This window comes from Silurus meridionalis, chromosome 27 (genome assembly GCF_014805685.1).
Source record: "Silurus meridionalis isolate SWU-2019-XX chromosome 27, ASM1480568v1, whole genome shotgun sequence".
Classification (NCBI taxonomy): domain Eukaryota; kingdom Metazoa; phylum Chordata; class Actinopteri; order Siluriformes; family Siluridae; genus Silurus; species Silurus meridionalis.
This window is the reverse complement of record NC_060910.1, coordinates 12,292,478-12,316,432: the sequence shown is the minus strand read 5'-3', so window position 1 is coordinate 12,316,432 and position 23,955 is coordinate 12,292,478. Positions and strand designations below refer to the sequence as shown.

Here is a 23,955-nt window from a genome sequence, read left to right as displayed (position 1 = left end):
TTTTGGCCTGTGTGCAGGCAGCTCAGGTTTTCCTCCCACTAATGAATGAAGATGTTGAGGAACAGCCCATGGTGGAGTATACCACTAGGGGTTTGTGGTTGGAATATGCTGACTCTTTAATCTCCCTAAAAATGATTGTTGAAACTAATGGAGCGTGAGGCGAGCAGCATGAAACCGCCCTTAGCCCTTAACCATCTGACAAAGACAAGGAAATGGGTTCAAGTACATTGACCTTTAATGTTTCCAGTCTATCCAAGAGTATCCTACAGTATGTGAAGTGGGCTTGTGCAGTTTTGAGTCTCTCATGTTGTAGTAAACAAAGCCACAATACTGTATATGTTTAATCTCTGGTTTTGGTAGAGCTCTATCCCTGCACAGTTTCATGTTTGTGAATGCTGTTGTCATACATTTTTAATTTCTAAGGGTAGTACGGTGGAACAGTGGATAGAATGGTCATCTTGGAGTTTCAGGGTTGCTGTAGTTTTGTTGTTGCTATCGATCTATCTATCTATCTATCTATCTATCTGTCTGTCTGTCTGTCTGTCTGTCTGTCTGTCTGTCTGTCTGTCTGTCTATCTGGCTAATTAAAATATTTAATTAAGATTTATCACATGATTGTCACAAGTTAACTCTTACTTAAACTTTATTTATTTACATTTTCTTTAGTTATTAACATGTTCATTTTGACAGCCCTTTATATTTACTTTTATTGTTTTAGTACTGTTTTTTGTCTTTTTTTTTTTTTTCCTTAAATCACCTGCAAGGGCTTCCAGGCTTTGATATTACATAAGCAATTGCCACATCATTAAGCACATCATTTATGCACCTATTACTATATTGCAGGCAGTATGTCTACTGCCACCTGGTGGCAACAGCTTTCAAATATTTTCTTTAAGAGGAAAGATTTTACCATATAACTTTGATGTGATTAAAACAGATATTTAGGAGTCGTGTCACTCACCATTAAAACTCATCTTAAGATTTTAACAAATATTATGTACATGCACATTCAGACACAATAGAGTTTCATTATGTGCAATTCACTTTTTAATATAATTTCAACTGTGTGTGCATCTCAGATGTCAGAACAGGAGATGGATGAGGTGATCACTCGCTCGACTCACAGAGATAGCATGGGGAGCCATTCTTTCTACAGTCTGGGTACGTTTCTCCACTATAAATGTACATTGTGTACAATGTACATGTATAACAGTCATATTCTCAACAAATCTTTCAAGACAAGCTGGCAGTTTAATTGTTCCATGAACTCACTATTGTACCTTGTTGAGGTTTCTGAAATCAATATTTTGCTTTGGAGATATCATTGGAGTCATCGTCATGCTTGACACGATTTATTTGGATTTGTCCAAACATTGCTTTCTACACAAGTAGATCATGCTGTTTACTTTTGACTCACATTTCACATTTGTCCGACATCAATTTTTTACTTTTTCTGTGAAGGACAATCATCCAAAAGCCCTTCTCCCATGATGAAGGCCAGGCAAGGTGATGGCAGTCAGGCCCTCAGCTGGACTATGAAGAGGTTTTTGGAGCCGCCCAGCCGGGTAAATAAGCAGCTCTTAAACAAAATTGTGTTTTCTAAGATAATCATCATATAGTATGACAGTTTTACCCTGACTAGGCATAACATTGACATTACAACATTATGAGCGGTGAAGTGAACTCTTGAGTGTATCTCATGCCACCTGTTAGTGGGTGGGATTTATTAGGCAACAAGTGAATATTTTGTCCTCAAAGCTGACGTGTTAGAAGCAGGAAAAATGGGTGAGCAAATTTGACAAGAGCCAAATTGTGACGGCTAGACGACTGGGTCAGAGCATCTCCAAAACTGCAACTATTGTGGGATGTTCCCTGTCTGCAGTGGTTAGAATCTATCAAAAGTTGTCCAAGGAAGGAACAGTGCTGAACCGGTGACAGGGTCATGGGGGGCCAAGGGGCTGGTCCGTGTGGTCCGATCCAACAGATAAGCTCCTGTAGCTCAAATTATTGAAGAATTTAATGCTGTAAATGCAGTCAGGACTGTTTTGGCAGCAAAAGGGGGACCAACACAAAATAAAGTTATGTCTGATCGGTGTATATTGTCTGACATTTATTATTTTCTGATGAAGTATTTCAGAAAATGTGATTCTTAGCATTAAGTTTTTATTTTGTCTGAAACTCTTTTCTCTACAGCAAGCATCTCTAAGCTCTGAGGCAGAGCTCTCTCAATACTTCTCTCATGATGTCCCCAGCCAATCTTCACTTTCAGCGATGGGCTCTAGTGATGATGGTATGCTTCACAATAGCAGGAGCTGCAGTACCTCACTGGATGAGTCAACAGCACCTCATTTACACAGTAACTACAGGAATATTTTCTCTCACTACCTACTAACTGCATCCAGCTGGTATTATATTATTGCCTTGTAAATGCTTAAATGACAAGATACTAAAATCTAAAATGACTAGGATAACTGAAAATCTTCATTAAAAAAGCATGCCAAACTTAATAATGAAATAGTTGGAATTAAATTCCTCTGATGTTATTTTTTGTCACCTTTCTACAGCTTATAAAGAGGGCAGCCCTTGTGCTAGATCTTCCGGTCCCGTTCATCGAACGGCAGAGCGGCAGGCTAGCGTGACCAGCAGCCCCGGCTCAGTTCGTAGCCCCCTCCTACGTCAACGCTGTGTTATTTGCTATGAAGACGAGGCCAGTGATGAAGATGAAGATGTAGGACCTTTCGATCAACTAAAACAAGGCAACTCTGATGCTGCTCGCCACCAAGAGGATGATTCAGGCATTGTCGTGGCATCTTCATCCCTGGAGGTGGACGTCGAGAGCCAGGACGGCAGTGAGGGCAATCGACTCGAATCGGTCGCTCCGTTTTACAGCAGCTCGCTGGAGTCAGTGGAAGGGGGAGGTACGACTGCTGAACTAACTTTTATGCCAATTTGCTATTCTGAGCACAGCACTGGCGTGGGCACAAGGAAAGAGGCTAAACGATCACCCAAGTTGGAACACAAAGCTGTAACACGTGTTAAAAGCATGATGAGCATCGAATGCCCCAACCTGCCACAGAAAACTAAGACCGAGGACATCGCTTCAGCCCCCGTAGGTGCCGTCAGCCAAGTCACACAGAGAGGGAAAACCCAGCACCACTGCAGGAGAGGTGAACCCAGTGAGCTTGCAGGCATCTGCACCATTGAGACTGTAGTTCTTAAGCGCAGTGAGTCTGAGTCATTTGGACTTGACCTGGAGATCAAGTCATCTCCTCTGAAGGTGCTGATTACTGGACTAAGGCCTGGAGGTGCTGCTGAGCGGGTAAAGTGCTGTTAAAATTATGTTTATTTCAATACATGGATATACACCATTTGAAAGTTGTAAAATGTTTTTCTTTTCAGCAATAATGTCATTTAGTAGATTTAATTAATTAGAGTTCTGCAATATTTAGAAATGCACTTTATTTTAGTAATAAATAGTAATGTATTTAAGTAATAAATATTTGACAACAGAGATCATATCACTGTGAATATCTTCATGAATACTAAACAGCTAGACAAACTGTTTAATAAGATAAAATACAATTCTATGGTTTATTCATAGACCATATATCAACACATAGACCTCTAATAATCTTATGCTTACATAAAACTGTGACTTGCATTATTTGTGGTTTGCAAAAATTACAATCAAAGACACTGATCTCTTCTTGTTTCTGTCTGTTAGGAAGCCAGAGGGAGAATGAATGTGGGAGATGAAGTAGTCGCGATTGGTGACACTCCAGTGTGTACCTCATCTTATCAGGAAATTTGTGATCTCATGCACAACCTGCCAGTCACACTGACTTTAGAGATTCAGAAGCCCGTCTCAGGTCAGTTGGTGCCGATGATAGCAAAGCTGTAATTAATTGTCGCGTTCTTAATGTTTAAGTGTGAAGGATTTACTAAGGATTTACACAGTCGAGTCAGAATTGTCAATCTTGCCTATAGTCGACTAATATTCAAATCGTGTGCAAAGATGAACATCACACCAAGATTTAGAAGAAGATGTAAACAAACATTTTGGATCAATGCACCTAAAAAATTGCTAAATAAATAACTGCAGAAAAACCAAACTGCTGACTGGATTTCGTCTGCATCCAAGTACAGCGCAACATCGATGCCTAGAAGAACAATCAAAAATCTATTTACAGAATTTAATTAGAACAGAATATACCTTTACAGAATATCTCAGACATTGTTAAATACATAAATCCCACCAAGACGCTTGTCGGTCACGGATCGTGGGAAGTGAAAATTAAATCTGTCACGGAGGTAGGATTTATTAATGCATGTTATTTATTAAAAACTGCTTTTCTTTCCACATTTTGATTAACATTATTACATAATAGACTGTATATGAACTTTTTGGGAGAAAACCAGTAGTTCTATGTGAAATCAGATATTGAGCACCCCTTTTGCAACCAAAATGGCATGATCCTCGTTTCAAAACACAACCGCAAAGTTTTGATTAGTTAAATCAGGCTCCTCCTATTGAAGCATTGGATTTTCATCTACTCGTGGTCAATAAATAAATTACATATTACAGCATGCTAACAATAAAACCAGAGACTGAATCAGTTTAAAGCTTGTAGTGTTGCTGTAAGAAAAAATAGTAAGAGGTCATACAGGAATGGGTCCCAGTCTTTTAACTTAGTATAGATGTTTGTTTTTATGTGCCCTTTTAGTGCACTGTAGTGCTCCAAGAGACCAAACTGGAAAGACATTTCAATTACAGGAATTAAGTTTCTGCAAATTTAACAATTAAGCATACAACAACTAAGTCATGAGAGACACTCAATTCTTACAGTCTGAGTCACAGTTGTGAGCTGTAATAAAGAGAACAGTCTGTTTTTCCCCATGCTTCCTAAAAGATGTTGGAGCACAACAGATTTTCCCTTGCTGGCAGTGCCCTTCTCCTTCACCTCCCATGGAACTGCAATCAACTGGCTTTGTAACAGTGGTGAATATGAATTAATTCACTGTCATAATGACCATAGAGTTTAGACCCACTGCTTACATAGAATGGCTTAGTTCTGGTGTAGTACGTAGATCGTCTCTTTTTTTCCTATGGAATTTTTATAGAAGAGCTTCCCAATTTATTTATTATATGACCAACAAATGCTCCCGTGGCTCATAACCAGGTCAGGACTTACCTGACTTTTAAAAGTAAAAATACAGTAAAAACAGGCTGCACTTCACCTGTTAATATCTTTGTAAAAAATTAAATAGCAAAAATGTAAAACATTTGAAAATATTTGCTCCACTTTCTGCAGTACCAATTGTATACACTGGGGGACTCATAGATAAAAGAAACATAATTGGTGGGTTTTGGAGTACAAAAATGCTTATTTAGAGAATTTCTAAATAAATGCATATATTCTTCCTTGTTATTATTATTATTATTATTATTATTATTATTACATTCACATCAGGATAAACACCAGCCTATTTCTTAATATATTTCTGTCAAATTCTGATAATCACACAGTCAGTAATATTGAAAGGATTAAAAGGTTGAAAGGTCATGAAAACAATCTCCTTGTTATTACTTAATGCAAACTAACTAGTAAAATAACACAGTGTGTTTACTGATTCTAATTTCACTAATCCTGTTTACTAACCAACATGGATAATGTTTTAAATAGGTCATACTTATTTATTAATACATATGTCCAAATGTAAACCTATTAACATTACACTGAATATGATTATTGTCATTAAACATTTTATATACGGTAATTGATTTAAATTAGTTTTATTCACTAAAAGCTCATCATTAAGTTTTAGTGCATTGCATATGTAGCTCTACTGAACCTCTTAATGCAAATTTAGAAAGTCCTACTACCGAAAGACGACAGTCTCTCGGATAACTCCTCGGAACAAAGTTATGCATTTTGCAGTAATAACAAATTCTAAAACACACAAGTCATGTTTGCTTTGCATCAAATATGGTTTACACTAAGATTGTGTTATAGACGGTTGTGCATTTGGAAACCATTTACCAAACCCTTTGCTCATTTTTCAGTTACACTAAGTATGTATGTGGTTTGAAAAAGAATAGCCAGACTCCTCTGGAGGCTCAGTCTACGGGAGTGGTTCTGTGTGAAATTCATCTGCAATTCAAAGCAGTGGAACAGATGCAAATGAATGAAAATGAGTGTAAACTGTATGAAGTAATCAGTGTTTTATCATTCAAGGCACAACAAATGGTATCTTCAGTGAAATCTTGTAATACTTTAATAACGTGGTGATTTTCATTAGGTTATTCACAGGATAAGGTGATTCATCAAAAAGCATTTTATTCTGTAACTACAGTAAACTAATATTAGAGGCATGGTGTTATGGGAGTAATGAATGTCTTGCTGATGGGTTCCTGATAAATTTTTTATAAAAATAAATGAAAAAGTCTGTCCTCAGATGACAAGAGAGATGAATGATAGGAGTGGAAATGTAACAAAGACAAATAGTCTTTATATACGTTATATGGACAAAAGTATTGGGACACCCGGCTTTCCCAGCCATACAGTGCATCCGGAAAGTGTTCACAGCGCTTCACTTTTTTCTTTTTCACGCTTTGTTTTGTTTATTCCAAAATAAATTAAATTTATAATTTTTCTCAAAATTCTACAAGCAACATGAAAGACGTTTGTTGAAAATATTCCAGACAATATGCTTGGCCTTCAGGCCAAAGAGTTCTATCTATGTTTCTTATAGACTGAGAGTCCTTTAGGTGCCTTTTGGTAAACTCCAGGTGGTCTGTCATGTGCTTTTTACTGAGGAGATGCTTCTGTCTGGCCACTCTACCACACAGGCCTAATTGGTGGAGTGCTGCAGAGATGGTTGCTCTTCTGGAAGGTTCTCCTCTCTCCACAGAGAAATGCTGGAGCTCTTTTAGAGTGACCATCAGGTTCTTGGTTACCTCCCTGACTAAGGCTCTTTTCCTCAGTTCGCTCAGTTTGGCTTACACCACTCTAGGAAGAGTCCTGGTGGTTCCAAACTTCTTCCATTTACAGATGATGGAGGCCACTGTGAGCCCTTTGAGCCAACATTAAGACCTTCAATGCTGCAGAAATATTACTATCCCCTTCCCCAGACCTGTCCCTCGATACAATCCTGTCTCTGAGGTCTACAGACGATTTCTTGGACTTCATGTCTTGTTTTGTGCTCTGACATGCACTGTTACTGTAGGACCTCATATAGACGTGTGTGTGTCTTTCCAAATCATGTCCAATCAACTGAATTTACCACAGGTGGACTCCTATCAAGTTGTAGAAACATCTCAATGATGAAATAATGGAAATAGGATGCATTTCAGCTCAATTTTGAGTGTCATGGCAAAGGCTGTGATACATGATGTTTTTTATTTATTTATTTAAATATTTTTTTTTATTTCCAAATATTTCAAACAAACTTCATTCACATTGTCATTATGGGGTATTGTTAGTAGAATATTCAAGAAAATAATGAATTTAACAAAATTTTGGAATATGGCTGTAATATAACTATATGTGGAAAAAGTGAAGTGCTGTAAATACTTTTTGGATACACTGTATGTGGTTCTTAAAGGCACACAATTGTATAGGGTGTCTTTGGATGCAGCAGCATGAAATTTTCCTTACCTGTTCCAGCATAACAATGCCACTGTACACAAAGCAAACTCCACGAAGATATTCTTTACATCGGTTGGTGTGCAAGGACTCCTGCTATAGAGTTCTGACCTCAACCCTAACAAACACTTTTGGGATAAATTGGAACACTGACCCTAGGCCTCTTCACCTCACCTACATTAGTACCTGACTTTACTAACACCCTTGTGGCTGAACAGGCGCAAATCTCCATAAGCACACTCCAACATCTTGTAGGACATCTTCCCAGAAAAGTGGAGGGATTTATAGGAGCAAATTGGAACTATATGTGAATTGTAATGCTTGAAAAAGCACATACCATACTTATGACAAGGTGTCTGCAAACTTTTGCCAATATAGTGTATGACAAATATGACTTTAGAATATCAGTGTCATTTATCAGCTGTACATAATAGCATTTGTGAATAGAATTGTTCATAAACACTTTTTTTCAACTGCTTATTTCTACAGCTGTAGATCGACTCTCTACCTTGATGATGTCTTCTGGCACCGATCTGTCTACTACGATGGACACGTCAGGGCCTCCCCTAGTGGAGAAAACTAGTGTGGACAAGACTGTTGCTGAAAATGAACAAATCTCCCTTACAAAGCCAAGTTCTACAGAAACAATCCACACTGAAGATGTGCCTATCACTTATATTGATGATGTCATAAACGAGTTAAACATGTTTGAAAACAATGCGAAGTCAGGATCACAGACTGTTCCTGACACCACTAAGTCGCCTTTGTGTGCAGAAACGAGCAGCAGCAACCCAGAGACTGTGGAGACTGTGACTACCCTACCAGTACAGCCAAATCCTTTGGATTTCTCAGTCTTGGATTCAGAAAAGAAAGGTTGCCTTTTGCCAGTAGGGAAGACATTTCTGAACAGTTACTCGAGAAATTATAGTCAGCTCTCAAATGAAAACACAGACCTTTCCGTGAAAGGATGTGATGAGAAACCAAGCATGTACAACATGTTAGAAGAGAGCGATTCCGAGAGTGACTCTGTTACAGATGGTGCTGTGAAAAATGAAACGCCTCAAGGTGACCGTAAAGATACTCAGGACACTGACTCTGATGAGGAGGTCGAGCTGTGTTACAGCGTAGTCAGTCAGCTTCAACCAAATCAAGAGAAGGACTGCTCTAATTTCGAACAAGATATCTCAGGAAACCAGACAGACAAGGCACTGCTTGCAGATGAAGTACCTCAACAAGCATCTTCACAATTACAAGACTCAAAGACAACAGACTTTTCTATTTCCAACACAGCATCACAGGGTTTGCTCATTCCACAGTCTTCAAGTTCAGAGTCTAACTTGAGTGGGTCCTCGAAACACGTTTCTCAAAAAAAGCAGACAGTGAGTGTGGCTCAGGGAGATTTGTCAAACCCAGAGCCATCAGACTGCGGAGCTGATGACAAAATTGAAACGGCTTTGGCACCTGTCACAACCAGCGTGACACGTTCAAGTGTCACTAGTCCCCCTGGAGCTCCGAATAACAGACATATTACCCCACGGAGTCAAGAAAGGACATCTAAAATGTACTTAAATGAAGTGTGCGCCTCAGATACACCCGATACTGTGCTCATGTCAATTGTGACAGATCAAAAAGCTTCATGTTTTTCCAATGGGAAAACGCCCAATACGCTGAATACAAAGGACACAGAAAACGAAAAAACACATGATTCTAAATTTCTTTTGGCCACCAATTGTACACCATTGGAACTAAAGACCCCAAATAATAACCCTGTCTCACCCAGCTTAAATTGCAGACTCAAACTCGAAGAGAAATCTAGCTGTTCTACCAAACTTAAAGGTTTAAATATTAAGAGTAAATGCAAAGCGTTAGAACTAACAGGAAGCAGAAGTATCAGAGCTGAAAGCCATTTGTTAAAAAAGACCAATTCCTCCCCAATTCACTCTCCTAAATTGCCAGCCAAAAGAATCACCCCAACAAGTAGTCCAAAATCCATTAGGTCACTAGAGAAGGGCGGTTGTGCTCTAGTTAAAACAGGTGACCAAATCAAAGAGAGAAATACTTCAGATCTGCCCAACAACATCAAAGCAAATGACACTGTCAAGTCAGAACGTAGGTTTGCAACAGAATGCAAAAGTTCTCATTCAAAGCAAATCGAGGCGGCGTCTAAATGCGAGAGCACGGCTACACAAAGAACTTTCACTAAAGTGCGACTCTCGTCTTCTTTATCCCCATCTTCAGCAAATCCCAATTTATCACAAGTTCAAGGAAGCCATCTAATTCAAAATGAGAACTCATTGCATAAAGAGACAGCACCCAAACCTTCTTTGGAAACGTATATATCATTTGACTCCACGATATCTATACCAGAGCAAAACGATTCAGTTAAAAGCATAACTAAACCTGATGACAAAGTGTCCACCACAGAGACCACTAGTCTTAAATCATGCAAATCTAAACTTTACCTTAAAGCACTGGATCGGAGGAGCTACTCCACAGATAGTGATGTTCATAAACGCCATTCCTTTTCTGTTCAGCAAAGAATCAAGTCTTTCGAGAACTTGGCCAGTTTTGATCGTCCAGTGATAAAAGGTATCGACATCCCTACCTATGCTATTTACTCGAAAGCCACTGTCAACAAGCGGTTGTCTGGTCCAGTCCAGTTCAACGATAACCGCTCCTTAAAAAGGAGTCTTAGCTCCTGTGTAGAAATTTTAAACGTGGGCCACTCTTTTACACTACAGTCACAAAAGATTTCCTCGAGTGCAGTTACGAACAACTCTGAATCATCGCCTCCAGCTGGAAACATTGGGCCGCTTGCAGAGGAAAATCCAACACCTGAGGTTCCTGTACACCAGCCTAGTGCAGTACCACATACTCCACCAGTGCTGCGCTCTCGTAACACCCGTTCTAATAGTGGCATATTACGCTCAAAACTGAGGGAACTAAGAGCACTTAGCATGCCTGAGCTCGATAAGTTATACACTCAGGACTTCTCACAGGACTCTGGCAATGTCATGTTCAAGACAGAGCTGGAAATTCAGCCGACAAGACCCACAAAATCCCCATCAGACAGCGTTCAGTGCACCGTAGTGACCAGGATGAGCATGATGGAGCCTGGCACAGTTGGCAATGGGGAGCATGTGCAGGAGCAAACTGTGAGACAGTCAAGTTGGTATGTTAGGTAAGCAACAATTTGATAGTTCTCTCTGATTGTTATTGAACTATTGCAGTTTATGCTTTTGTTATTGTCTTATCCTGGGATTTAACCAAATATAATTATTCAGACTGAACAGATTCAAAGACAAGCATAAAAATATGACTAAGTAGACTAACTACATTTATTAGAAAATATGCAGAGGATAATAATAATTGTGCAAATGAGACGTTTGTAATTTAAGCCAATCACAGATATCACTAAATATGTATTCATTTAATTAAGATGTTATTTAATACCTGACATTTGTCACATCTCTCAGAGTTGCATTTAATGAGGCTGGCAGTAAGATGCATTATGTCCTCCATGCTGTGTTTTTTTCTTTCACAGTCTGAAAGATTTATCATCTTCACCACTGGAGCAACAGAAGGTGCAGAATGTCCTAAATTCCCTTCCGGGAGTATTGGATGTGATGACTCTGGTGAAGGAGGTTAAAAATGTTACAGAGGTAATGTACATTTTTGCATAGTTCTTCTAAGAACTGCCAAGTACACGTACCGCTCGATAAATCATTTGATATGAAATCGCACCTTTTTCCTAATCAAAGGTTTCCTTAAAGAAAGTAATATTGGATCACAGCTGTAGTGTGTTCAAGCACAGCCTTGACAACCACTTACTCTTTTGCTTATATTTAGCACAGCTGCCTATGCTGTAGAAATCTAATTACTTTGTATAAATGTTTTGACCAGGATAAAGAGAGCGTTTACTTTGTGATCTTGGCGAAGGATGAGGGTTCTGGACTGGGTTTCAGCATCGCTGGAGGGGTGGACCTGGAGCAGAAATCTATCACTGTACACTTGCCTATTCACCTTCCTATCATTTATATCTCATGTATATGTTGTATTTCTATAATTTTCTATCATGCAATTGCTTAGGGATTACCAGAGGTTAGGAAAATGATTGATTCATGGTTTTTACATATCTAGTATATATCAATGCATTTCATTCCTTTTCGTAAATCAGCGCATACAATGTGCTTTTTTGGAACAGGTTCATCGCGTCTTCACTCAAGGCGCTGCCGGTTTGGAAGGTACCATTCGTCGTGGCGACATTGTGCTGTTTATAAATGGGAGCAGTCTAAGTGGGAGAAACCATGGCGAGGCTCTTTCCTGTCTCCATCAGACCAAACTAGCCAAACAGGCGCTTGTGGTCATCCAGAGAGGCAAAGACAGTGAACCTGTCACAGTTAGACAGGAACTGCTGTTAAAACACAGACCATGTTCTTCTACTACCTTTCCAGACATCAGCAGGGAAAATGGAGCAGGTAAATAAACCTTAACTTTGAAAAACATTCCTGAGTGTAGAAAACACATTGAACATCCTGATGTTTAAAGACAAGTTTACAGATCTTACAGAGATCAGAACTTAGTGATGCCACAGTCATCCAGGGAGACAAGTGGAAAATATTTGCCATGCTGTCGGGGTGTGAGGGATAGCATACTCTCTTTCCTCTGTCAATAACAGTGAAACATACTAATCACTGGCATCCATGAGCTCGTTTTGTGACAGAAATGATAATAGGAGCATTATAGCCATAATTTATCAAAGTACTTTGGATACATAAGTACATTTGAAGGTAAATACTTTTGTACTTTTACTCAAGTGAAACCACTGTTTGACACATTTAAAAAAAAAAGAGATTTTTTTGATAAGTATTTGTTTTGGTGACAGAAGCTTCGAGTTGTGCATTAAAAAACAAACCAAAACCAAAAACCTTATGTAGGGGAAAAACATTGTATAAGAAATAAAAACTTTCCTCTCTACTTCTTTTTCCTCTTATTATTATTAGTATATTAATTATGATATTAGCATTAATGCTTAAAGGGATACCATTTACTAGTTGTCTTGTTTGCTGTTTTAGCTGTGGAGGTTGGGCCAGATGGAGCATTATGTGTGGAGCTGCTGAAGACATCAGCAGGTCTGGGTTTCAGCTTGGAGGGAGGCAAAGCTTCAGCACATGGCGATCGCCCACTTTACATCAAACGCATTTTCAAAGGTAAACATCTCCTTCCGGATGAACCGCTTAACTCCACTAGGGGGTGTCGTTGTTGTTGTTTGTGTGTATAACAGCATCGCACTGGCAAGTACTATATCAGGGGTCACCAACGTGGTGCCCGTGGGCACATGAGCACATGAGTAGCCTGCGGGCCTTTTCTAAAAATAGCTGTTTTCTACTTTGTTAAATCATTGTTGATACTTATTATAAGAAATCATTAACATGATCAGTGTCTTCACATAGATGAATATCATTAATTATTATTAATAACATATAATAAAAGGTAAATTGAGCAAATTTGTTATTTCAGATCAAACTGAAAACTGTGTGTATCAAACTGGTAGCCCTTCACATTAATTGTACCCAAGAAGTAGCTCTCAGTTTCAAAAAGGCTGGTGACCCCTGTACTATATACTTCCCCAACATCACTGTCATTACATTATCGTGACAATTTTATCCATTATTTTTAATGAATTATTGTCTTTTTTTTAAAAAGCATAGCAGTACTGCATAGCAGTATGACTATTTTGTTTTGAGTCACTATTCATTTGTATTATCTCGCTTGCTGATCAGTTCTATTCACACAAATGCATTTGTCTGTCTGCTCTGTGGTTTTATTAAGGTGGTGCTGCTGAACTCTCCCAGGTTATTGATGTTGGAGACGAGCTCCTGGCCATCAACGGCAAATCTTTGCAGGGCCTAATGCACTATGACGCCTGGAATGTTATAAAAACTGTGTCTGAGGGCCCGATCCAGTTAGTCATTAGAAAACCACGCACTTCTGTATGACCTCTGAAGACTCATGTGCTGTATGAAAAGATAGTGCCAAACTGACCATGTTGTACATATGAACACTATTAACTTTTTTTTTGTACGCTTGTTTTCTACCACGACTCTTTGACAGTCATTTTTTTGTCCATGGATTAACGAGGACTCGGCTGTTTCGAGGGTATTTCGAAGCACGGAGACTTCGCTACGAGTATTTGTGCAATCAGTATAGCTAAAGCAGGTACTTATTTGTACAGTGTAATTACGTGAACATGAATTTATCATTTTGCTCGAGATGAATTTATTATAATGAAAAGACATCCGACCCAAGGATGCTAACGTTTGACTGCTTAACTGACTTGAAGCTTTCACTTTGAAATGATGTGGAATCTTGTCCATATTATCTCCTTACACTCTTTTCAGTCCGATACGCAGCTACATACCGATTTTACAGTTCCTGTATAAATCATTGTTTTTTTTTCTATCTGTTGTGCTAAAAAACATCTGTTATATTTTGAAATATTTCACACGTCTGATGAAGCTATAACAAATTTTTCAAACAGGATTTTTCTTTCTTGAATTGCCCTTTCTGATCAACTGCAGAACATTGTGCAGAACTTAATCACGTTTTTTTTAGCTGTGAATATATTCAGCAGATCAACTCATCACAGATTTAGAGCTGATATGTTAAATCAACACTACAATGTTGCTGAAATCACATTCTGCATGAATTATTTGTGTAAATATTGCAGTCAGGAACAACATTTTATCTTGATGAAGCTGGGATTTAAATCACAAATAAGTTTATACTAGTGCAGATCATGCAAGCATTCAGGAATATGGATATGTCTGTGAATTACACTGAGACAGTCCTGAATGTTTCTGAATGACGCCCTTTTCAAAAGGAACATGAGATATTTTCTTAGTGTAGAGCTGTTATTTATTTCCTTGCAAATCCGAATTAAACATTTTGTCAATGCTGATGTTCACATCATTTGAATATTTTTTTTTTTCCTCTTTAAAATAAAAGGACCACAGTGGTACTGGTAGCACCTTTATGCATATGCTGTTGCTATATTTTAGAGATTATGCTGACCTTTTATTTATGTACGTTCACCTGAATGAGGCCTGGCATTTTGTGCAAAAGATTTTTGTTACCTATATTTGAATTCTGTTATAATAAAAATAAAAGTCAGCTTATTAATTAAATTCTTACCGCTAATTGATTTCATTTATCATGTGCATTGTGTCAGTCTGCAAAAAAAACAAAAAAAATCTTTCCCATATGTAGATGTTTGCATCTTTTGGTTAGTCCTGGTGTCTTTTTTATGTATACTTTTCTTATTCTGGACACTTTTTGTGGGGTCATGCTCACTTGTTTGCTGTGAATACTTATAAAGATCTCACCTGTTTTCTCTAGTTTATACAGAATGATACGAGATAAACAAAAAAGCATCCAGTTTTCTATGCAGAAGCATTATGTTGAGACAGATCAAAGAAGAATGGCCAGACCGATTCAAGCTCACAGGAAGGCTATTGCAACTCCAACGCCCACTCTTTACATCCGCGGTGAGCAGAACTGCATCTCAGAACACCTCTTGATTTTCATGAACATAAGTCGCTGCATGACATTATGTCCCAGTCACATGATTGTTCGATTGGATAACTGCGTGAAGTGGTATGTGAGGGTACAATTAAGCACTGACCACCTGCTGAATAGTTTAAATGGTCAAAACTCCAGACACAAATCAAAGGCTGCAAGGACCTTTTTTTTTTTTTTTTACATTAATCTATGCCACAACATAGTTAACTCTACTGTACTTAAATGTCAAAGAACTTGGCAGGAGATTACTGACGTTACAGCATAGCTCTGTTTGAGCGTTGTACCTGTGCAGATGGCAGAGAGACTCCTGAGATTTCCTTCATCACTTTCCTACTGCCAGAAATTCATTCAAACCTGGCACATATTGTTCACTAAATATAGCCCTGTGTCTGGGCACTGTAAAATGACTTGGGCATCATAAAACTGCAGATGTTTTCAATGTCCTGATTTTACTAATGTTTATTCCGACAGTAATTAATGGATGCTTATTTTTGCCAGAAGACTTAAAAATAGCTTGTATCGGTGTACAGGGGTGAGAGCAGACAGTTTTGATGCAGCCGTTGGGAAACTATTTTTACACCAAAGAAAAGTGTGGAGTTGCTTGTGCAAACTTTTCGAACAGACATGCAAACGCTGGAATTTATTTCCCAATTTTCTGAGTTTTTTGTATGCAAACTTTCAGGAAATAATATTCATACATAACGTCATAATGTTATGCCTGATCATTTTGTATCTTTTTTCCCCCCAATGTTTTTTTATAGTAAATGTGTTTATTGTATATGTTTTATATTTTAGATTCTTGCTGCATATCTCCCAAGTCACAGCCTGCATGCATGATTGGATTATTATTATTATCACAACGTAACAATACAAAGTGGTTTGGAGACAATGGCATCCTGTAGTAGAAACCAAGAAAATGTCACAGGTTTCGGTTGTCACGCATTTCCTGTTTCCGCATCTAAAAAGTCACACGTCGGGGCCCTTAGCAAATGCACCGTATCGACAGAGCAGAGGGAACTTCTGCAGCTTTTTAATAGACTAATATTTCAATTGGCTTTCATTGTTTTATGTAATAGGTGTTGTATAGAGATTTGCAAGGAACAATAAATATCAGACTGTGCAGAAATATGGGTGGATCCACAGAGATGACCGTGTTTAACCTTCTAAAAACAAATTGTCCAAATGTAAAGAGTTGGATAATGTGCTGTATGTGTCTATACAGATATACAGGAGTGGAGTGATGTGATGGTGAAGATTGTGCCAGTTGACTTTTAGTACACTCTTCAATTGTAAAAACAAAGGGTTTTTTTGGCATAATTTTGTGCACAATTTTGCACTAAACTACTTGTCTAGTAAGATGCAGTCATTTGCTGTATATTTAACAGCAACTTTGGTCTTTGTGGCTATGCAGTGGGTGTCATTGAGTGGGCTAAAATGTCAAGCCTTTGCCAGTTAAAGGGCAAAGATTCAAGCATCTTGAGGTCATTGTATCTACATTTATGGCATTTGGCAGACCCTTATCCAGAGCCAATGCCTTAACCACTGAGCTACCACCTCCCCATCTCATGGGGTATCTCATGTGTATGTGTACCCATCAGGCAGGAGTAAATAGTAACGATTATCTCTTCATCATGCCACCTGTTAGTGGGTGGGGTATTATTAGGCAGCATGTGAACATTTTGAACTCAAAGTTGTGTAAGAAGCAGGAAAAATGGGCGAGCGTAAGGATTTGAGCGAGTTTGACAAATTGTGATGTCTAGACGACCGGGTCAGAACATCTCCCAAACTACAGCTCTTTTGGGCCGTTTACGGTCTGCAGTGGTCAGTGTCTATAAAAGCGGTCCAGTGAAGGAACAGTGGTGAACCGGCGATTTGGCAGTTGAGGCTCTTTGATGCACGTGGGGAGCGAAGGCTGGTCCGTGTGGTCCGATCCAACAGACAAGCTCCTGTACCTCAAATTGCTTAAGAAGTTATTGCTGTTAATGCTCAATGGGTCAGGAGTGTTTTGGTAGCAAAAGGAAGACCAACACAATATTAGGCATGTGATCATAACGTTATGCCTAATTGGTAAAACCTTTATCATCATACACTTGTAACTCCACCATACACTGATGGTTGCATTTAAAATATCAACCAGTGTCTCATAATTTAGTCATAATTCAGCTTAATCTCACACATACCATCACCACTCGGTGCACACTCTCAGGTTCCGACCCCATAGCTAAGAAATGAAAAGCATGTGGTTTAATCCGTATCTCCCTCCCCACAGCTCAGAGCGGCGACATCTAATTTCTCACTTTGCTGCCCGTCTCTGAATGGTGCAGCCAGCCCTGAATGATTGTGTTCTGAGAGAACGGAACCAGGTCTGGAATTTTAAAGATTCCTCTTCTAAAGGGAGATGTGCCAGGCTGTTTAAAATGGACGGCTCGTTGGTGTAACCACTGCTCATCGACTAGACGGCATGCATTCTTAAATAAGTGTTACTGTCCAAGTTGGGCCATGTTCACGCTCCAGTCTGAATAAAAACTGCTAATGCTTAGTGACCTCATGTTTTTTAGACTAGGATGAACCTTGGTTAGCCTATAGAGCGTATACACAGTGCACAATAAAAGTCCATAGGTGAGTCTGCCAGTGGGCACTTGGTATTTTGGAAAAGAAATAAAATTTTACCAGGATTTAATACGGATAGAAGTTAAATAAGGAGCCAGTATAAGTGTTGAAGCATGAAGCAGAGAATCCTGTTTAACATGATCGTTACAAAAGCCAAAAAAGAAAATCAGCTATTGCATATGTTTGGTTAACAATTTGGTTAGTAAATCACTGGAAGCTATATTCTTATGTTATTTAGATCTGTCTTAACATATGTAGGCAGGAAATGATAGATGTGGGTGTTAAATACTGACATTGTCTCATGGCCAGATTCCAGTGAGAGACTGACAGTAAAGGTAGAAGCGATACATGATGTAAGGCTCGTGAATTAATTCCGCAGATGACAAGTGAGAATGAGCCCACAAATTTTTACCCAACAATAGCCGCCCAGTGCCAGCCGTATAAATCTACTCTCAATGCTGATTTCTGATGAGCAACATATTGGCTTTAGAGAGAAAAAAAAGTCAGGGGCACGGGACTGAACCGAACAAGACATTTGCAAGCTTTATTTCCACAAGTCTTTGCTACTATTGTGGAGATTCGCAAGTATAAGGTTCCAACTGACTTTCTGTCTGAACGTCTGGTGACCGTGGTTCAGATTTTTATCGACCCCACAAATGGTAAATAAATGTTTACTTATAGACTGCTTCAGTATATTAATTATTATTTGCCTTTCTTTGTTAAATAACATGTTTGAAATCTGTTATTTGCCTTTAGGTTGGGTTGTGCGTCGGACCTACACAGAACGATACAGAACGATAAGAACGATAGAATCATCTATTCGGTCAGCACTACTGTCACAGCTCCTGTTATACAAATAAGTCGACACCGTCTGATTCGATCATTCAACAGTCCTGTAGTATAACTGTTACATAATCACACACTTAATCCTTCATGCTGATAGGGCCGAGTGAACTAAGTATGAAATCACCATATTTGAAGTGTTTCACAGCCTTCGTTATTGTTTTAGATAAATGAACAGAAGCATAAGCCAAGTGTAAGCAGGGATTTAAGAGTGTGACAGAAACAGTGCTGACTGGATGATGGATGGGCCAAATGCGTTTGGAACATTTTTTCGAAATATTTTTCATCACACTTAAGCAATGAATTGTTAATGTAATCACAGGCTACCTCCTGAAAAACCCGGCATCGATTTCTGCTCGGCTGAATGCATAATTCAAATGACTGCTGAGCCTGTTGACCTTGACAGTCAAGGTGCAAAAATGAGTAAACCCCTAAAAGAAAAGAAAATCACCACATCCTTACTAAATCCAAAGATTTTTACACACACACACACACACACACACACACACACACACACACACACACACACACACTGCCCACAAAAAACATACATAGTGCTGTACTACTATGTACGCTCATGCAAGGTCATGACAAGTGCGTTGACTAGTGTGATATCTTTTTTAAGGTCTTTAACAGTGCTTACTTCCCTAAGAATGTACAAATAAACGTGTACCCCACCCAAACAGCCTTCAAAGCCAAAAAACCAACAGACATAAACAGCCAAAGGATTAGGTGGCACTTCTGACACCTAACTAAGTTATAAAGAACCTTTCAGACTAGTCAGTTGGATGAAATGAGAAACTTATTAAACCTATTGCTTTCTATTGCTGACAAGAGATTACTCATGGGTTTTATGCATCATTAAGTTTAAAGCTTTCTGAAGGGGTTTTACCTTTCTGATAAAAAAAAAAAAAAAAAACTTTTATATGGTTGAACATGATACATTAAAGGTGTAACAAAATGCTAGTTCAAGCCATTGTGTCAGATTCAGTGTTTTTATTTGCATTGGTTTCTTGTCAGTCATTTTATAGACACACCCCCAATGCCCAATTCTTGTAAAGTGTTAGGAGGGGAATTTATAGGGCTGTAATATTGCTTTCAAGCAGTTGATTGTCCTTGTGTGGCTGAAGTAATGACAGTCTTTCCTTGCTATTAATAAATCTAGTTGCCATTGCTAATTTTAGTTGAACCACCGAAAGTTTTGGGGGAGGGGGTTTGTTTGCGTGGGTGGAAAATCAGAATAGGCTTATTGGTTTTAAAATGAAAAAACTGTTCATCTCCAAACATATAATTATTAAATGGCTATTTTTTTAAAGAAATCTTTTCAAAAACATCTTCACGTTTCCCTCTGATAGACAGGCTGGAGAGCTTTGTGTAACTGCATATATCCTGTTATATGCCGTTATATTGAGTTAGCAACAAGAGATCTGTGTATAGGTAACGGTAATTACTGTAATTTTGAAAATGGATAGATTTCTAAACAGAATATCGAAGATATTCCCGAAATGGATACATTCTATTTTATAGTAATGAACGATTAGAGTAAAACTTTCATCAATAGAGATTCCTGTACGTTCTACCAATAAATGTGTCTAAGAACTGCCGTAATTGCAGGCAGCCAATCGCAGACCTTTTCTCATAGTCCAACACTAGATCATTTACTAAGTGCATTTGTTTTACTCATTGATGCTTCATTCAAAGCAATAACTTTTAATCAGTCAAGCATCCTCATATTGCTCATTGATTCACAATCTTCATTAGTTATCTAATGGAACCCAGTGCACCAAAGCTGTGAGAATGGCTTTTTACTTGTCACATATACATTAAAGCACAGTGCAATTCTTTCCATACTCAGGGCAATACCTTCTGGTCAGTAACCCAGAACCTTAACCACTGACCTGTGGGTAGAATGTCTGAACCTGAGTCTAGGGAACGGCACTTCATGTGGTTTGTCTTTCAGGGAGAACCTACAGGAAAGGCTTTCTCTTTTAGAAAAGGTATCGCATAGGACGTCCATATTACCAATTCTGAAGAACCCTTGAGAAATCATTTTTCTTCCAATAGAGTAATTAATCAGCATTTGACTCCTGACTTGCTGGCTCACAAACTCTCAGGGAGCTGAGTTCTAAAAATGCTACAGATGAAAAGTGAACAGTGGAGACTAATGCACTGTGAGCCACATAAAATCTCACCTCTCTGTTCTTGTTATACAGATCCCCTTGAGGGACCTGAGCCTCAAGCAGTGAGAGAGATTTGGGCACACAGAGCACCTGCACTTTATCCCACTCACCTTTTCCCTGGACCCAATAAATAAAACATCTGACATCTCCCAGGATTCATGTGCAACTTGAGTCTGAGTGTCTTGCGTTCTAAATGCTACACTCATAGAGAAAAATGGTTCCTAAAGGGCTCTTTGGGTAGTAAATGGTTTAAATGTTTGACAGTGATTTTTTTATAAAAATAAATAAATAAATAAATAAATAAACTCCTGATGTAGGGTTCTGAACCTTGGAGGAATTGGAGTTTTTTTGCCTTTTCTAATGCCAAGTGTTCTAATATGTTACAGAATAGAGATGTCTTCTTTGAATGGTTATTAATTCTAGTTAAAGGGAAACTGCTTGTAAAAGGAAAACCCTTTTTTAGGGTTTAGCTAAAACTGCTAAAAGTAACAAAAAAGACCTATTAATGAAGAACCATTTAGGGTGCTTGATTTAATCGTTTATTTTCCCCCTAAAACTGGCTCTAGAACTCAGGAGCTATTATAATTTCATTTAAATAAAAAAAGACAATTTGCCAGGCCTTTGGTAATTGCCCGGTGTACGTTAATTCTATTATCGCTATAAATTGGTGCCTCTTGCGGTGGGAAAAGATTGCAGCCGAAAGATTTTGAGCAGAACAGCATGATTATGGTGATGAAAATATCTCCCGTCTCCAGACATTTAAGCCGACTTTACGTAGCATGGCGCGCAGATGATAAAGTGTATCAGAGTGCATGTAGGTGCCTCGATGGCACACTTACCAACTATCTGCTTCTCTGTGAAATTGGAATTAATGAGCCGACTTCAGCAAGCAGTCAACTCAATGGTGCGGGAATTTCTCTCTCTCAGTCAGCTACACTTACAGTGCCCCTCGCTGCATGCTCATACTTACCTCAGCATGTTTTTACAACCAGCGTTTCCAACAGAACTGTGTCGACAGATTTCACTCTTTGTGCGCCTTTCCAAGCGGGCCCACGGCTGGCTCTCGGCTGTGGGCTCGGAAGTAGAACGGTGCAGCATGCCTTAGTGCATTAAAATAATTGCTGGCGACTCGTCGGATATGACGAGTGCACCGTTTGCTAATAATTCCTTTGATTCATGATCAGCAGCTCATTGAGAAAAAGGGCTGAGATAAAAAGGAAATAAATTCAAACTCAGAATATGGTTTGCTTTCATTCATGAAACGGTTGCAATCAGGATTAACTCTTGTGTCACATAAGAGGATGGGTCATGTTCAACTGCTGACTGAAGCTGCTTTGGAGCACAGCTGGTGAGCTGGTGTCTTCTTGGACAAAATCCAAAATATACAGTAGCCTGTTAATAAGCCAAGGCTGAAGCATTCATCCTTGACTCATTCTTCTGTGTTTTAAATGGTAGGATATAGAGATTATAAACAATGGTCCTCTTGAATTACTCTATAGGAGACAAGTTTTGTATCATTTGTAATCAAATAGTAATACTACTAGTAACAATAACAACGATAATCATCACCAAATAGTCATTCAGCATACTGAATGCTAGTGAATAGTAAAAACGGATATGTGGAAATTAAAGTCTTTTTGTAACACCTGACTACGGAATATATGCACAATATTTTGGCCACAATTACAACAAAATACAACTGTAACAATTTCAAGGACATTTCAGAGGGTTACGGACATGTGATGTCTACATCCTCAAAACATCACTATAACAGTATATATAGACACACACACACACACACACACACACACACACACACACACACACACACACACACACACACACACCCACCAGGGGGGAAGAAAACCAGGGAGTCCCAGCACCACCTGGAGACCAGCAACACTATCAGAACTACAAGAAGTACATGGGTGCACATGAGGACAAGCATGACTAAGAAGAGGTTTTGGAAACTAAGGGTTTTGGAAGGGTTTTGGAAATTGATTGTGGCCAGTGTGTATTTCTACACCACTCCCACACTCCACAATCCAATGTGCATTTCTACACCACTCCCACACTAACATAATACGCTTTCATCAAAACATTGTGACCCTACTTTCTGTTGTGCTTACAATTCTATATTTGTTATCAGTTGCAGGATTGGATTCTCATATTTCACCAAATTCTTTTTGCCAGAATCGCCTTAGAAATTAAACACGATCCTGTATACATATCTAAAAATAATATCTATCTGGAGTGGTCATGTTTCCATCTGGGGTGGCAGTCGTCACCCTTAGTCTGAGATTACTCATTAGCTCGCCAACCACCGGGCCATAGATCGGAACCAGCCTGTGGATCATTTGGTACCGGGTCACACGGATTGATTTTATTGACTTTTGCATATTAATGAAAGATGACCACTTCACCCTCTGGGAATTTTGTTTCAGTTGCTGTAGATAAATGAAGCTTGCACTGATTTCTGCATTATCATGAGCTGAGTTACATTTTTATTCTATATGTAAATTAATCAAAAAATATGTATTAGGTGGTTAAAAACGTTTCAGGACTATTTTTGTATCACACCAACAGATGGCAGGACAAGGCTGCACGCAAAGTCACATGGAGCACCGACTTTCATAAGACAGTGTGACTAAAGACATCGGCCTGTGTACATCAGGAGCTGTGCAGCTGGTGCTATTCTGACCATGTGCATTACCAGAGATAGTAAAAGTACACACCCTTTTCTCAGAAAAGTGACTTTGGTAAAAGTTGAATTAATGACTCCATTTTTTCACTCAGGTTAAAGTAAAAAAGTATTAGCTTTGATATGTACTTTAGGAAAAAATTTACTGGACTGGTGACTGGTAACATGCTGGTAACTGAACCTCACATCATATTAATATATTAATACAAAAGAATATCTAATTTTGTTACCTATATAGAACACAAGCAGATAAAAGATGATCAGGAATGTCTCTGTTCTCAGTCATGTTTACATCGCTGACTCCCTCAGTCTCATCCATGTTAACCCCAGACTTCTTGTTGTCTTCTTGCTCGTTGTTAGCTTCGTAAACTAGCCTAGTCTGTGGTGCGTGATA

At 38.7% G+C, this 23,955-nt stretch overlaps 1 protein-coding gene across 5 annotated transcripts in view; it reads left to right on the top strand.

The window, feature by feature from the left end:
- pdzd2 (PDZ domain containing 2) overlaps positions 1–14,833 on the top strand; it is a 91,560-nt gene extending 76,727 nt beyond the window's left edge. For all 5 annotated transcript variants that reach the window (XM_046841765.1, XM_046841769.1, XM_046841768.1 and 2 more), the window contains 11 exons: positions 1,080–1,161; positions 1,462–1,565; positions 2,194–2,356; positions 2,565–3,319; positions 3,725–3,869; positions 8,136–10,827; positions 11,191–11,308; positions 11,550–11,651; positions 11,851–12,124; positions 12,722–12,856; positions 13,479–14,833. In XM_046841765.1, the coding sequence (XP_046697721.1) occupies positions 1,080–1,161; positions 1,462–1,565; positions 2,194–2,356; positions 2,565–3,319; positions 3,725–3,869; positions 8,136–10,827; positions 11,191–11,308; positions 11,550–11,651; positions 11,851–12,124; positions 12,722–12,856; positions 13,479–13,645 (4,737 nt within the window). In that variant the 3' untranslated portion in view covers positions 13,646–14,833. The remainder of the gene's footprint in view (positions 1–1,079; positions 1,162–1,461; positions 1,566–2,193; positions 2,357–2,564; positions 3,320–3,724; positions 3,870–8,135; positions 10,828–11,190; positions 11,309–11,549; positions 11,652–11,850; positions 12,125–12,721; positions 12,857–13,478) is intronic.
- Positions 14,834–23,955: the final 9,122 nt, after the last annotated feature.